At 36.5% G+C, this 15557-nt stretch overlaps 1 protein-coding gene across 2 annotated transcripts in view; it reads left to right on the top strand.

Moving 5' to 3' along the window:
- The window catches only part of GLRA3 (glycine receptor alpha 3), a 201136-nt gene that overhangs the window by 39632 nt on the left and 145947 nt on the right, over window positions 1-15557 (top strand). For both annotated transcript variants that reach the window (XM_010344432.2, XM_003933869.4), the window contains exon 2: window positions 3276-3403. In XM_010344432.2, the coding sequence (XP_010342734.1) occupies window positions 3276-3403 (128 nt within the window). The remainder of the gene's footprint in view (window positions 1-3275; window positions 3404-15557) is intronic.

The raw sequence follows: 15557 nt of genomic DNA, 5'->3' as shown, positions 1-15557 counted from the left end.
GAATTGCTCATACCTGGGAGGCGGAGGCTGCAGTGTGCCGATATCACGCCGTTGTACTCCAACCTGGGTGACAGAGCAAGACTCTGTCTTAAAAAAATAAAATAAAAGGAGCAAACAACAACAAACCTCTGGGGAGAAAAGAGAATGTGATTTCCAGAGTTGCCACATTATGTTACATAAAATGTTGTTTTCAATAAGTTATAAGTGGTGTTGAACAATGAGAACACATGGACACAGGGAGGGGAGCACTACACACTGGGGTCTATTGGGGGAAAATAGGGGAGGGACAGCGAGGGGTGGGGAGTTGGGGAGAGATAGCATAGGGAGAAATGCCAGATATATGTGATGGGGAGGAAGGCAGTAAATCACACTGCTATGTGTGTACCTATGCAACATGTTCCTATCTTGCATGTTCTTCACATGTACCCCAAAACCTAAAATGCAATAAAAATAAAATTTAAAAAAAAGTTATAAGTTTTACAAAGAAACAAACATGTATGGACTAAACACAGGAAAAATGCAATCAATAGAAGCTTGCTTAGCAAAGGCACTGCAATCACTAGACAAAGACTTCAAATCAACTATTTAAAACACATTTAAAGAATTAAAGGAAACCGTGTCCAAAGAACTAAAAAGAAAGTATGGTAGTATCTTACCAAAAAGTTACATAATAAAGAGATAGAGATTATAAAAAAAGAAACAAAGAGTAATTCTGGGGTTGAAAGGCACCATGACCAAAACAATAAATTCACTAGAAGGCTGGTATTTCCTATGGCAACTGTTACAAATTACCACAAAGAACAGAAATTTATTCTCTAACAGTTATGCAGGCCAGAAGTCTGGAATCAGTTCACTGGGTCAAAAACAAGGTGTGAGGAAGTCCATGCTACCTCCAGAAACTATAGGGAAGAATCCATTCCCTTTCTCTTCCAGCTTTGGTGGCTGCCAGCATTGCTTGGCTGTGGCAGCAACACTCCAATTCCTGTCTCCATGGTCACATAGCTTTCCGTCTTCTGTCTGTCATCAAATGTAATTCTGCCTCCTTCTTATGAGGATAGATGTTGTTGCATGTATCCTTATATAGACATGTGTCCTTATATGTTGTTTCATGGAGGACTGCACCTGATAATCTAGGATAATCTTCCCACATTTAGTGTACCATGTGAAGTATTACAGTTCAGTATACATAGTCATCTAGTATTTTTAAAAGAGAAAGAGGCAGAGTGTTATTTGTTCAGATCAAGGTAAGTTGCTGTATTTGTTGGTAGGAGGATGCAGGAGTTTATTTTCTGATAATTGAAAGGAGAGCTTAAATAAGGGAAATAAAAAGAATGGTTCAGAAGCAGCAGCATGTAGCTACAGAAGCTCCTATGATGTGTTTCCACCCTGTTCTTGAACAATGAAATGTAAGCAAATGCTGCTTGATAGGATGGGTAAAAGTTACTTAAAACCAGATGGTAGAGGAAAGCTCTAGAGTCATTGAAAAGATCGGTTTTTTTGAAAAGATACGTTTTTGAAAAAAAATTTATTATTATAATGATTTTTGTATTAGAGTAAAATTCCCAGGGATCACAATGACAGAGTTTGGTTGAGCAATAATAAACAGAGATAAATGGTCACAGAGCCATATGGAGCCAACAGAATAGAGAGAAGAAATGCTTCCATTCTGGAAGAAAGCAAGAATGACAGAATGAGAGTGCCTGGGAAGACAAGTGACTCCATGTGCCCACAACCAGAAGTAACCTCTCAAATAGGGAAATAGATAATAGATACTGTTATTTGTGCTTCTGTGATTACAGAAATCTCATTCTCACATTATCACTGAGGCTGATGAGATTTTAAAATTGTGCCCATGAATCACTGTCTATATCCCTGTGGTAGACAACTTAATGATGATGGCTTTAAGCCCCAATTTTACTTCTTTTTTTTTTTTTTTTTTTTTTTTTTTTTTGAGACGGGGTTTCGCTCTTGTTACCCAGGCTGGAGTGCAATGGCGCGATCTCGGCTCACCGCAACCTCCGCCTCCTGGGTTCAGGCAATTCTCCTGTCTCAGCCTCCTGAGTAGCTGGGATCACAGGCACGTGCCACCATGCCCAGCTAATTTTTTTTTGTATTTTTAGTAGAGGCGGGGTTTCACCATGTTGACCAGGATGGTCTCGATCTCTTGACCTTGTGATCCACCCACCTCGGCCTCCCAAAGTGCTGGGATTACAGGCGTGAGCCACCGCGCCCGGCCCAATTTTACTTCTTACTAAAATTCTGGAAGGAGAAATCTAAGGATTTTAGTAGCTTGATCTTGCTATGATCATATGGTTACCCAAATGGTTTGAGATTTGGCAATGTCCTGAGTTGAGTGACAGAGCTGGAAACATGTAATGATTGATGATCTTCAGGAAGTGACATCAGCTTGAACATATCAGTTCCAGAAAGCATCACTTTCCTGAGCAAAACTCTGTGGATAAAAAGAATCATTGGATTTTAACAAGCAGGCTCCAGCTTCTGTTGGAGATGCCTATGTAAGTGAAGAGCTGGACAGTAGCAGCAGCTTACACTATGGGTTTTTAGGAAAATAATTTGGATAAAAAGAATATAGAAACATACTACCTTTCTGGACACAGGTGCTATTAATATAGTATCCAGGTGCATATGGTACACTTTTGGAAATTTCTTAATCTTCACACAAAAATTTTAGTTCTGAACAAAAGATATTGTAGATTAATCTGAGCAAAAGATATTGTACATGTAAGTGAAAGCAGAATGAATTTAACTTGGTGTGTTACTAATTCAGGAAGCACTCTAATTGAAGAAAAAAGCATTGTTTAACTTAGACATAAGGTTTCACTGCTAAGAAAAATTTACAAAACCTGAAAGGTGATGTTTTTCCCTTAATAAAAGCAGTAAGATTTCAGTTTGCAGTTTAATTTTCATATTTTGTTATAGTTAAAGCCATAAGGATACATTAGTTAAAAATTGCTCTCAGAAATCAGGTTTTTGTAAATACAGATTTGAAGGCTTAATATTTTAGAAGTTGCCTTTGTTTTCAGGTTTAATACAAAAGAATGCCACCTCTGACAATGGGACTGAATATATATGAACAGTTACAAGTATTGATTATAAATCTATAAATGTCTTATAATCTTCACTGTGTGGTATCTAAAGTTTTCTCTTGTGTTGTCAAAGATATTTCAGCTTAACATTTCTATTTCATATTTGTAGGTAACAATTATTAGAAATACTTCTTTTTGTAAAGTCTGTATGTTTGTTCTTATTTGTAGTTTGGTTGCCACAAAGGAAACAAATAGTGCAAGATCTCGAAGTGCTCCAATGTCACCTTCTGACTTTCTGGATAAATTAATGGGGAGGACATCAGGATATGATGCAAGAATCAGACCCAATTTTAAAGGTAATTGCTCTGTTTGCTACTTTATGTGTGTGTTTTAAATATGCTTCAAGAAGATACAATTTAAATTGATTCCATCAGAAATTCTAATGCTTATTTTCAACAATCTTCCAAATACTACATTAGTCACAGATGTGTCTTGGAAAAGAAATCTATTCACAGGTTCTCAATTATCATAATTTGCCTTCTTTGGCCCAACTATGTTTTTTCTTTTTTTTCCCCTTCTCTAACCGTTACAATACTTCTTGCCTTGACCACTGATTTTAGGAGTATACATGTATGTACATAACATTTATTTAATTATTAGGTCAGTTATCTCACTAGCCGGAATTAAAACTTCTTTAAATGCTGGTGATAGACTTTCCTATCTTTTATTTTTTAATTGCATTTTAGGTTTGGGGGGTACATGTGAAGAACATGCAAGATTGTTTCATAGGTACACACATGGCAGTGTGATTTGCTGCCTTCCTTCCCCTCAGCTATATCTTTCATTTCTCCCCATGCTATCTCTCACCACCTCTCCACCCTCTTGTCCCTCCCCCATTTCCCCCCAATGGACCCCAGTGTGTAGTGCTCCCCTCCCCGTGTCCATGTGTTCTCATTGTTCAACACCCACCTATGAGTGAGAACATGCGGTGTTTGATTTTCTGTTCTTGAGTCAGTTTGCTGAGAATGATGGTTTCCAGGTTCATCCATGTTTCTACAAAGGACATGAACTCATCATTTTTTATGGCAGTGTAATATTCCATGGTGTATATGTACCACATTTTCCCTGTCCAGTCTATCATCGATGGGCATTTGGGTTGATTCCAGGTCTTTGCTATTGTAAACAGTGCTGCAATAAACATTCATGTGCATGTGTCCTTATAGTAGAATGATTTATAATCCTTTGGATATATACCCAGTAATGGGATTCTGGGTCAAATGGGATTTCTATTTTTAGGTCATTGAGGAATCGCCACACTGTCTTCCACAATGGTTGAACTAATTTACACTCCCACCAACAGTGTAAAAGTGTTCCTATTTCTCCACATCCTCTCCAGCATCTGCTGTCTCCAGATTTTTTAATGATTGCGATTCTAACTGGTGTGAGATGGTATCTCAATGTAGTTTTGATTTGCATTTCTCTAATGACCAGTGATGATGAGCATGTTTTCATGTTTGTTGGCCTCCTGTATGTCTTCTTTTGTAAAGTGTCTGTTCATATCCTTCACCCATTTTTGAATGGGCTTGTTTGTTTTTTTATTTGTAGATCTGTTTTAGTTCTTTGTAAATTCTGGATATCAGCCCCTTGTCAGATGGGTAGACTGCAAAAATTTTTTCCCATTCTGTTGGTTGCTGATTCACTCTAATGACTGTTTCTTTAGCCGTACAGAAGCTGTGGAGTTCGATTAGATTCCATTTGTCTATTTTGGCTTTTGTTGCCAATGCTTTTGGCTTTTTGGTCATGAAGTCCTTGCCTATGCCTATTTCCTGAATGGTTTTGCCTAGATTTTCTTCCAGGGTTTTTATGGTGTTAGGTCTGATGTTTAAGCCTTTAATCCATCTGGAGTTAATTTTAGTGTAAGGTGTCAGGAAGGGGTCCAGTTTCTGCTTTCTGCACATGGCTAGCCAGTTATCCCAACACCATTTATTAAATAGGGAATCCTTTCCCCATTGCTTGTTTTTGTCAGGTTTGTCAAAGATCGGATGGTTGCAGATATGTTGTGTTCCCTCTGAGGCCTCTGTTCTGTTCCATTGGTCTATATCTCTGTTTTGGTACCAGTACCATGCTGTTTTGATTACTGTAGCCTTGTAGTATAGTTTGAAGTCCGGTAGTGTGATGCCTCTTGCTTTGTTCTTTTTGTTTAGCATTGACTCGGCTATGTGGGCTCTCTTTTGGTTCCATGTGAAGTTTAAGGTGTTTTTTTCCAGTTCTGTGAAGAAGGTCATTGGTAGCTTGATGGGAATAGCATTGAATTTGTAAATTACTTTGGACAGTATGGCCATTTTCATGATGTTGATTCTTCCTAACCATGAACATAGGATGTTTCTCCATCTTTTTGTGTCCTCTCTTATTTCGTTGAGCAATGGCTTGTAGTTCTCCATGAAGAGGTCCTTTACGTTCCTTGTTAGTTGTATTCCTAGGTATTTTACTCTCTTTGTAGCAATTGTGAATGGCAGTTCGTTCTCGATTTGGCTCTCTTTAAGTCTGTTACTGGTGTATAGGAATGCTTGTGATTTTCGCACATTGATTTTGTATCCTGAGACTTTGCTGAATTTGTTTATCAGTTTCAGGAGATTTTGGGCTGAGATGATGGGGTCTTCTAGATATACAATCATGTCATCTGCAAATAGAGACAATTTGATTTCCTCCTCTCCTATTTGAATACCCTTTATTTCTTTTTCTTGCCTGATTTCTCTGGCTAGAATTTCCAGTACTATATTGAATAGGAGTGGTGAGAGAGGGCATTCTTGTCTAGTGACAGATTTCAAAGGGAATGCTTCCAGTTTTTGCCCATTCAGTATGATATTGGCTGTGGGTTTGTTGTAAATAGATTTTATTACTTTGAGATACTTTCCATCAACACCTAGTTTATTGAGGGTTTTTAGCACAAAGTGCTGTTGAATTTTGTCAAAGGCCTTCTCTGCATCAATGGAGATAATCATGTGGTTTTTGTCTTTGGTTCTGTTTATGTGGTGAATTACGTTTATGGACTTGTGTATGTTGAACCAGCCTTGCATCCCCGGGATGAATCCTACTTGATCATGGTGGATAAGCTTTTTGATGTGCTGTTGCAATCAGCTTGCCAGTATTTTATTGAAGATTTTTGCATCTATGTTCATCATGGATATTGGCCTGAAGTTTCTTTTCTTGTTGAGTCTCTGCTGGGTTTTGGTATCAGGATGATGTTGGTCTCATAAAATGATTTGGGAATGATTCCCTCTTTTTGGATTATCTGGAATAGTTTCAGAAGGAATGGTACCAGCTCCTCTTTGTGTGTCTGGTAGAATTCGGCTGTGTACCCATCTGGACCTGGGCTTTTTTTGGGTGGTAGGCTCTTAATTGCTGCTTCAACTTCAGACCTTGTTATTGGTCTATTCAGGGTTTCGACTTCTTCCTGGTTTAGCCTTGGGAGGATGCAGGTTTCCAGGAATTTATCCATTTCTTCCCAGTTTACTAGTTTATATGCATAGAGTTGTTTGTAATAATCTCTGATGATGGTTTGGATTTCTCTGGAATCTGTGGTGATATCCCCTTTATCATTTTTTATTGCATCAATTTGGTTATTCTGTCTTTTCTTTTTTATTAATCTGGCTAGTGGTCTGTCTATTTTGTTGATCTTTTCGAAAAACCAGCTCCTGGATTTATTGATTTTTTGAAGAGCTTTTTGTGTCTCTATTTCCTTCAGTTCTGCCTTGATCTTAGTTATTTCCTGTCTTCTGCTAGGTTTTGAGTTTTCTTGACCTTGCTCCACTAGCTCTTTCAATTTTGATGATAGGGTGTCAATTTTAGATCTCTCCTTTCTTCTTATGTGGACACTCATTGCTATTTATTTTCCTCTAGAGACTGCTTTAAATGTGTCCCAGAGATTCTGGTATGTTGTGTCTTCATTCTCCTTGGTTTTGAAGACCATCTTTATTTCTGCCTTCATTTCATTGTTTATCCAGTCAACATTCAAGAGCAAGTTGTTCAGTTTCCATGAAGCTGTGCGATTCTGAGTTAGTTTCTGCATTCTGAGTACTAACTCGATTGCACTGTGGTCTGAGAGACTGTTTGTTATGATTTCCGTTCTTTCGCATTTGCTGAGGAGTGATTTATTGCCAATTATGTGGTCAGTTTTAGAGTAGATGTGATGTGGTGCTGAGAAGAATGTATGTTCTTTGGATTTGGGGTGGAGAGTTCTGTAAATGTCTATTAAGTTTGCTTGTTCCAGGTCTGAGTCCAGGTCCTGGATATCCTTGTGGATTTTCTGTCTGTTTGATCTGTCTAATATTGACAATGGGGTGTTAAAGTCTTCCACTATTATTATGTGGGAGTCTAAGTCTCTTTGTAAGTCATTAAGAATTTGCCTTATGTATCTGGGTCCTCCTGTATTGGGTGCATATATATTTAGGATCATTAGCTCTTCTTGTTGCATTGATCCTTTTACCATTATGTAATGTCCTTCTTTGTCTCTTTTGATCTTTGTTGCTTTAAAGTTTATTTTATCAGAGATGAGAATTGCAACTCCTGCTTTTTTTTTTTGTTTGTTTGTTTTGTTTTGTTTTGTTTTGTTTTGTTTTGTTTTGTTTTGTTTGTTTGTTTGTTTTTGCTCTCCATTTGCTTGGTAGATCTTCCTCCATCCCTTTATTTTGAGCCTTTGTGTATCTTTGCATGTAAGATAGGTTTCCTGGATACAGCATGCTGATGGGTTTTGGCTTTTTATCCAATTTGCCAGTCTGTGTCTTTTGATTGGGGCATTTAGTCCATTTACATTTAGGGATAGTATTGTTATGTGTGAATTTGATACTGTCATTTTGATGCTACCTGGCTGTTTTGTTGGTTAGCTGATGCAGATCCTTGATTGTGTTGATGCTTGTTACCATATGGTAGGTTTTTGAAGTGGCTGGTACTGGTTGTTCCTTTATATGTGTAGAGCCTCTTTCAGGAGTTGTAGAGCAGGTTTTGTGGTGATGAAATCGCTGATTACTTGCTTGTTCACAAAGGATTTTATTTTTCCTTCACTTATGAAGCTTAGTTTGGCTGGATAGGAGATTCTGGGTTGAAAGTTCTTTTCTTTAAGGATGTTGAATATTGGCCCCCAATCTCTTCTGGCTTGTAGGGTTTCTGCTGAGAGATCTGCTGTGAGTCTAATGGGCTTCCCTTTGTGGGTAACCTGACCTTTCTCTCTGGCTGCTCTTAGCATTTTCTCTTTCATTTCAACCCTGGTGAATCTGACAATTATGTGCCTTCGGGTTGCTCTTCTTGAGGAATATCTTTGTGGTGTTCTCTGTATTTCCTGGACTTGAATATTGGCCTGCCTTGCTAGGCTGGGGGAGTTTTCCTGGATAATATCCTGAAGAGTATTTTCCAACTTGGATTCATTCTCTTCATCACATTCAGGTACACCTATCAAACGTAGATTAGGACTTTTTACATAGTCCCACGTTTCTTGAAGATTTTGTTAATTCCTTTTTGTGCTTTTTTCCCTGTTATTGCTTTCTCCTTTTATTTCATTGGGTTGATCTTCGACCTCTGATATCCTTTCTTCTGCTTGATCAATTAGGCTGTTGAAATTTGTGCATGCTTCGTGAAGTTCTTGTGTTGTGTTTTTCAGCTCCATCAATTCACTTATATTCCTCTCTATGTTGTCCATTCTCGTTAGCATTTTGTCCAATCTTTTTTAAATGTTCTTAGTTTCTTTGCATTGAGTTAGAACATGTTCTTTTAGCTCACTGTAGTTTCTTACTACTCACCTTCTGAAGTCTGATTCTGTCATTTCATCACACTCCTTCTCCATCCAGTCTTGTTCCCTTGCTGGTAAGGAGTTGTGATCCCTTTGAGGAGGAGAGGTGTTCTGCTTCGGGAGTTATCAACCTTTTTGCGCTGGTTTCTTCCCATCTTTGTGGGTTTATCCACCTGTTGTCTTTGTAGTTACTGTCTTTCAGATTGGGTCTCTGAGTGAGCTTCTTTTGTGGATGCTGAAGTTACTTTTTTTTTTTTTTTTTAAGTTTTCCTTCTAACAGTCTGGCCCCTCTGCTGCAGGACCGCTAAGGTTCTTTCCAGGCCCTGCTTGCCTGGGAATCACCTGCAGCAGCTGCAGAACAGTAAGGACTGCTACCAGTTTCCTCTTCTGCTGTCTTTGTCCCAGAAGGATGCTCGCCTACTGTCAGTCCGTTCTCTTATGAGGTGACTCTTTGGATCTATGGGGGTCAGGGAGCTGCTTGAGGAGACAGTCTGTCTTTTATTGGGGCTCAAGTCCTGAGCTGTGAGCTCTATTGTTCCTTCAGAGCTGCTGGGCAGGTACATTTAGGTCTGCTGCAGCTGAACTCATAAACCGCTTTTTGTTCCCAGGTGCTCTGTCCCGAGGAGTTAGGGCTTTATGAGTTTCCGTTGTGTTGCTGCCCATTTTGTTTTTTCTTTCAGGGCTGCCCTGCCCAGCTAACAGCCCACCTAGTCACTGTCTGCCTGCAGAGGCTTTGCTGAGCTGCTGTGGGCTCCACCCAGCTGCTGTGTGATCTTCCCTGCAGTCCTGTTTATATGGGCCTAGTTAGAACTGCCTCGGCAGTGGTGGTCCCACCTCTGTTATGACAGACTGTCTCTGTTGTGGCATGTTGCCTCAGCAACAGCGGGTTGCCTCAGCAACGGCCTGCCTCTGTAGTGGTGGAGAGTCTCAGTAATGGCAGATGCCCCTCCCCCACAGAGCCAGACTGTCCCGGGCTCAGCTGTGCTTGGTGTGAAATGCTCAACCCAGAGCGTTTTCAATTATTGTTTTTGTTGTCGTTGTTTTTGGGGGAGAGGGGGTCTAGGACCAACTCAGCCTGATCACCTGACTCCCTTACTCAGAGTCTTTTTTTTTTTTTTTTTTTTTTTTTTTTTTAAGTTGAATGACCCAGCATTCCAGTTGCCTGTTGAAAAGGTGCCGGGGTCTCCCGTGCTGCGACTCACTGAGCCGGTGCGCCAAGGTTCCTGGTGGTTTTTTTGCCTAGGAATCTCCTGGCCTGGCTCCCTATTTCAGTTGAATGGGCAACTCTGCTGTCTCAGGGTTCGCCAGCTACAAGGGCTCCCAGACCAGTGGCTTTTGTACGGAGATCCACTGCAACAGGGCATGGTCAAAGCAGCCGCGTGGGCCAAATCAGCCCAGCGGGGGCCAAAACAGCCACACCGGCCAGAACAGCAGTGCTGGCGACCCCTCTGCCTGGGAATCTCCTGTTCTGTGGGCAATAAAAATTAGTCTGGAAATGCGGCGTGCGCTCACCCTCTGCACTTTCACTGGGAGATGAAGCCCTGAGCTGTTCTTAGTTCGCCATCTTCCCCACAGTCCGACTTTCCTATCTTAATGTGCCACGGTAGTACTCTCTATATTGTGGGGAATCAAATAATTGTTGAATTTACCTATTGAAAAATGGGCTGAATTGCTAACTAACAGCCTTTGAAATGTGTGGGACATTATTCCTCCTACTAAATGTTTTACCCCAATTTCTAGGAAAGAATGCAATTGTCAATTTAAGAGTACCACTTTTTATTCTTCTGTTTAATATAGTTGTAAGTAACATGTTTCTATAAGGAAATGTAACTTATCCAGAACCACAATATATCCTGTAATTTAACTTTTAGGGGGAAATATTAGAAAGTTGCTTCCAGACCCCAACTTATATCATATGTTATTGAATATTACTTGACCCAATAAAGAAAATAAACAAAGTTAAAGATATACACTTTTTCCATGAGTTAAGCTTTGTCATTGCTAAAGGTTTAAAAAGTGTTGTCTACAATTACTATTTTTTCTTAAATTTGTCCTTACAGAAGAAAAAAAGAATTGCTTAGCAGTGGTATAGAAATTTACTAGAATGGAGTAAAAAATATCAATGTTGGGAGAAAAAGAAGTAAAACTCACTAATAATGTCTGAGTAGAAAATTATGAATGTCTTCAATTTTAGAATGAGTTCCATATTTAAATTGTGGATCACACTTGTTTGTTTGTTTTTGAGCTTTTCAACCATAAATATTTTTAACTTCAGGAGGAAACCACTGAATACAAGATGTGGAAAAATAGTACAGTTTACAGGGGTACAACAAATAAATGAAAATGAGAAATTTCAGTATTATAAAGCTCTTTTTCAAATTGAATGAAAGTAGTATTCCTGTGAATCTGTAAAGAATTCATTTGTAATTGATCTTAGAAATATATGCAGTTGTCATTTAAATAAACCACAAGACATAATCCGTAATTAGCAGATTCATTATGGTGAGTCCATATTCAGTGACTCAGAAGTTTTGCTTTCTTTTCACTGAAAATTAAAGAAGAAAATGCATTCTATTTTTAAATGTCTGTGAATATTTAAAAAGCATATGAACAGTCTCAGCAGATATTTTAATGAAACTGCAGATAAGTTACTAATCACACAAGAGTGGCCTCAGGTCTTCTGCTATTCTCTTCAAAAGTTTAGTGTTAGTTTATTATTTTAATAGTTTAAAAGACAACAGAATTGTTAAACTATTTTAAAATGTGATTACTGTCATTTATGTGTGAGATCAGGAAAGGACCACAAGGATTTGGTGATGCTTAAAATAAATACTGATTCTTTTCTAAATAAAAATGCATTCCTAAAAACAAGCTGATGACCAAGCCAGTTCATTGGTGATTAGATTTTTGGGAAGACTAAAATTCATTCTTACTCCACAGTGTCACTAAAGGAAGAAAAAGAAAAAGGGAGAATTTCTCTCATTGATTTTCAAATATCTTGTGCTCTGAATGCTAGAAAAAAATTGCAGGCTGGATTGGATATCCAAAAGTGATATTATTAATTATTAAAAAGTAATAATTTAATGGATTAGTGTTTAGCTAACACTTTTGCTTTTTTTATCTTTGCAAGGGTCAAACATTATTGACTTCAGCAAACATATTTATAACTCTGCTTCCTTGTTAGGCATATTCAACACTGTTTCATTTCATTGGATAAAATGACATCATAATATTTTGATCATTATTTCATTGCCCAATATTGAAATATAAATAAAATAGTCTTTACATGCTATTTCTTCCTCACAGGCAATAGGAGGATATGTAGTTGTTAACAAACTTAATCCAATACCTAACAGAAGATATTTACACAAGAAAAGTGAAAATGATCAATCCTTCTGTTGTCAGGTACCTAGGGACACACCTCACCTCAGTCAAACATAAGCTCATCAAACACAGAAGTAGAAAATGAAGAACCTGTTGTCCTGATGACATTTAAATCATTTTTTCTCTGTGGTAGCTCACATAACTAAGAATATAATCCCTGGCCATGTTGATTTTGTCTTTCCCCCTATCAGTGTTTTTGGAAGGAATCTAGTTAGCTAATCAAATGAACTAATTTAAAATTGGTATTATGGATGCTTTCCCATCCAACTGTCAAAGACATTGAATTAATAGTAAATGAGTTTACAGACATGAATATTAGTAATATGATATTATACTAAAGTTTTTTTAAATGAGCAAAATTAGCTAAAAGAATTTTAAAAGAAGAATGGGAGTTTACACCTCTAATACCAACATTCTGGGAGGCTGAGGCAGGAGGATTGCTTGAAGCTAGAAGCTTGAGAGCAGCTCTGAGACACCCATCTATCCAAAAACAAACAAACAAAAAAAAACAAAAAAAACTAGCCAGATGTGGTGGCACACACCTGACTACTTGCAGCTCTACTTTCTAATTCTGTTTAGCAGCTCTCAGAACATTTCTAAACCCATATGTCACTATTAAATGCCTTTTTAATAACAGTTTTTAAATCATTATATTTAATAGGACTAAGATATAATAGAAATTTGAAGTAGTTTTTATACTTATGCCAAATTAGTTCTGGCTACTTGGGAGGCTGAGGCAAGAGGATTGCTTGAGCCCAGTTGTTGGAGGTTACAGTGAGCTATGGTTGTGTCACTGCACTCCAGCCTGGGTGACAGAGCAAGACGCTATCTCTAAAAAGAGGAGAATAATGGGAATTGTAATATTTGTAAAAATATATTGCAATAACCTAATTTATTTGATCCTCACTTTTTCCTAAACACACAGAAACATACTTTACCTAGATAAGTTATCAGTTGATAGAAAATTGCTTATAAAATATGAAAGCATTGGAAAAATCTGTATGTTTGCCCTCTCTGGAATTCATAAGTTTTGTAAAAGGCAAACATAAAGTCTCAGTATTGACATTATCAGACTAATAACAGAAAAGAAATAGAAATGTTTAATCTCATTAGCCAAAAGTAAAGTATATAATAATAATATAACATTATTACTTTTAAAATTATCAACATTGAAAATAATTATTCCAGCATTATACGCATTATTATGAATTTATTTCTGGAGTAATAGTATGAAATTTGTGATTGGTTTCACAAGTATCATTATATTAAAAGATAATTTATTTTGAAGGCCATAGTGGGAAAACAACTATTAAAAAATACAAATGACTTTGTAAAAATGCAACTTTTATTTTGCTGCTTTCTACTTTTAACATTAAAAAAAAAATCTAGATGTAGATATTTTTTATTTAACCAAAATTATGGTGTTTTATTTTCTTGTTTTGTCATTTCTTTTTAAAAAGTACTCTTTAAAAAAAAAATCTCACCTCTCAAAGACTAAGTAGATTAATAAGTTATTAAAATGTACCGCAGAAAAGTATAAATAAATAATTCTCTTAAAGCACTTTAAATGGGTATTAAGCATGGAAAAGACAGCCTCTTCCACTGAACATTATTTAAATCAATTCTGAAATGTTAAAATAATTGGTGCTTAACTCCTTACCATCAGCTTTCCTTTTCACTTATTAACCTGTTCTTTTCCTCTCCAGAAAAGTATTAATTTCTCTGAAACATCTTTGAGAATCAAATTTCTCCAATAATAATCCTGTGCCTTTAGGATAATTTGGCATAAGTATAAAAACTACTTGAAATTTCTATTATATCTTAGTCCTATTAAATCTAATGATTTTTAAAACTATTATTAAAAAGACATTTAATAATGATATATGGGTTTAGAAATGTTCTGAGAGCTGCTAAAAAGAATTAGAAAGTAAAGCTGCAAATATCACTCAACTAGTTCATCATGCAAAAGAAATTAGAATTTTGTCCAAGTCATTATTTCAAAAATTTGGTCTTAAGGAGAATGGTATGTATAAAAATGGTTATTTTTATGTTCACTTAGGCAAAGGCCATTGGTAGGGACCATGGATACGCATCTAAGTTTTGATGCTATGGGGAGTTCTTTGTGTTTTCTTTCTTTTGCCAATCTCATGTCAGATCTTGTTAGCTAGTTATTGTTTTATCTCATGATGTGGCTGAGAAAAATATGAGACATGGTAAAAGCAAAAAAAAAAAAAGGAATTAAAAATAGTTATTTTTATTTTGAAAATGAAAATAATAGGTAGATCCCACCATTTCTTTCTCAGAATTTAACGTCTTTTCTCTTTAGAAGCCTTTTTTGCTAGGAAAAGAGCAGAAACAGAAGCAGCCCAGTAAGAGAAAGTGCCAAGTCCCCAGGCGCATCCCACAGGCCAAGGTGCTCACTGGGCGGCACTGCCTACCTCTGTTACAGAGTCAGAGGGCCAGACAGATGAAGAATTAAGGGAAGACCCAATAATCCTTGAAACTGGTGGCTCCCATATATACATATATATTTTATCTATCTATCTATATATTTTTAATCTAATATATATATTAGATATAAATAATATATATATTATATATAATTTATATATAAAACATTATATTATTTTTGTAAAAAATATAAAAATATATTATATGTTTATATTATATATATATTATATATTTATATATTAAATGTTATTTATATATAAAGTAAAATACATATAAATATATAAAATATATATAACATTTTATATACATAAAACATTTATATATAACATTTTATATATAATATATACATAAATATATATAAAATATATATAAAAGGTTATATTATGTATTATATACATAAAATATTATATATAAAACATTAACTATATGATAAACATTAATATATAAACATTAATTATATATAGAAATATTACCCAGCACTTTGGGAGGCCGAGGCGGGTGGATCACGAGGTCGAGAGATCGAGACCATCCTGGTCAACATGGTGAAACCCCGTCTCTACTAAAAATACAAAAAATTAGCTGGGCGTGGTGGCGTGTGCCTGTAATCCCAGCTACTCAGGAGGCTGAGGCAGGAGAATTGCCTGAACCCAGGAGGCGGAGGTTGCGGTGAGCCGAGATCGCGCCATTGCACTCCAGCCTGGGTAACAAGAGCGAAACTCCGTCTCAAAAAAAAAAAAAAAAAAAAAAAAGAAATATTAAAATGTTTGAAACATTCAAACATTTTATATATATTATATTATCCTAAATGATCCTGTAATATATATATATATAAATTATGCATATATTATAGAATATATACATAATTCTATAATATATACATAATTTATATATAT

This window comes from Saimiri boliviensis, chromosome 3 (assembly GCF_048565385.1).
Source record: "Saimiri boliviensis isolate mSaiBol1 chromosome 3, mSaiBol1.pri, whole genome shotgun sequence".
In the NCBI taxonomy this organism is placed as follows: Eukaryota; Metazoa; Chordata; class Mammalia; order Primates; family Cebidae; genus Saimiri; species Saimiri boliviensis.
Note: the sequence above shows the minus strand (reverse complement) of the source record. Positions and strands in the feature narration are given on the sequence as shown.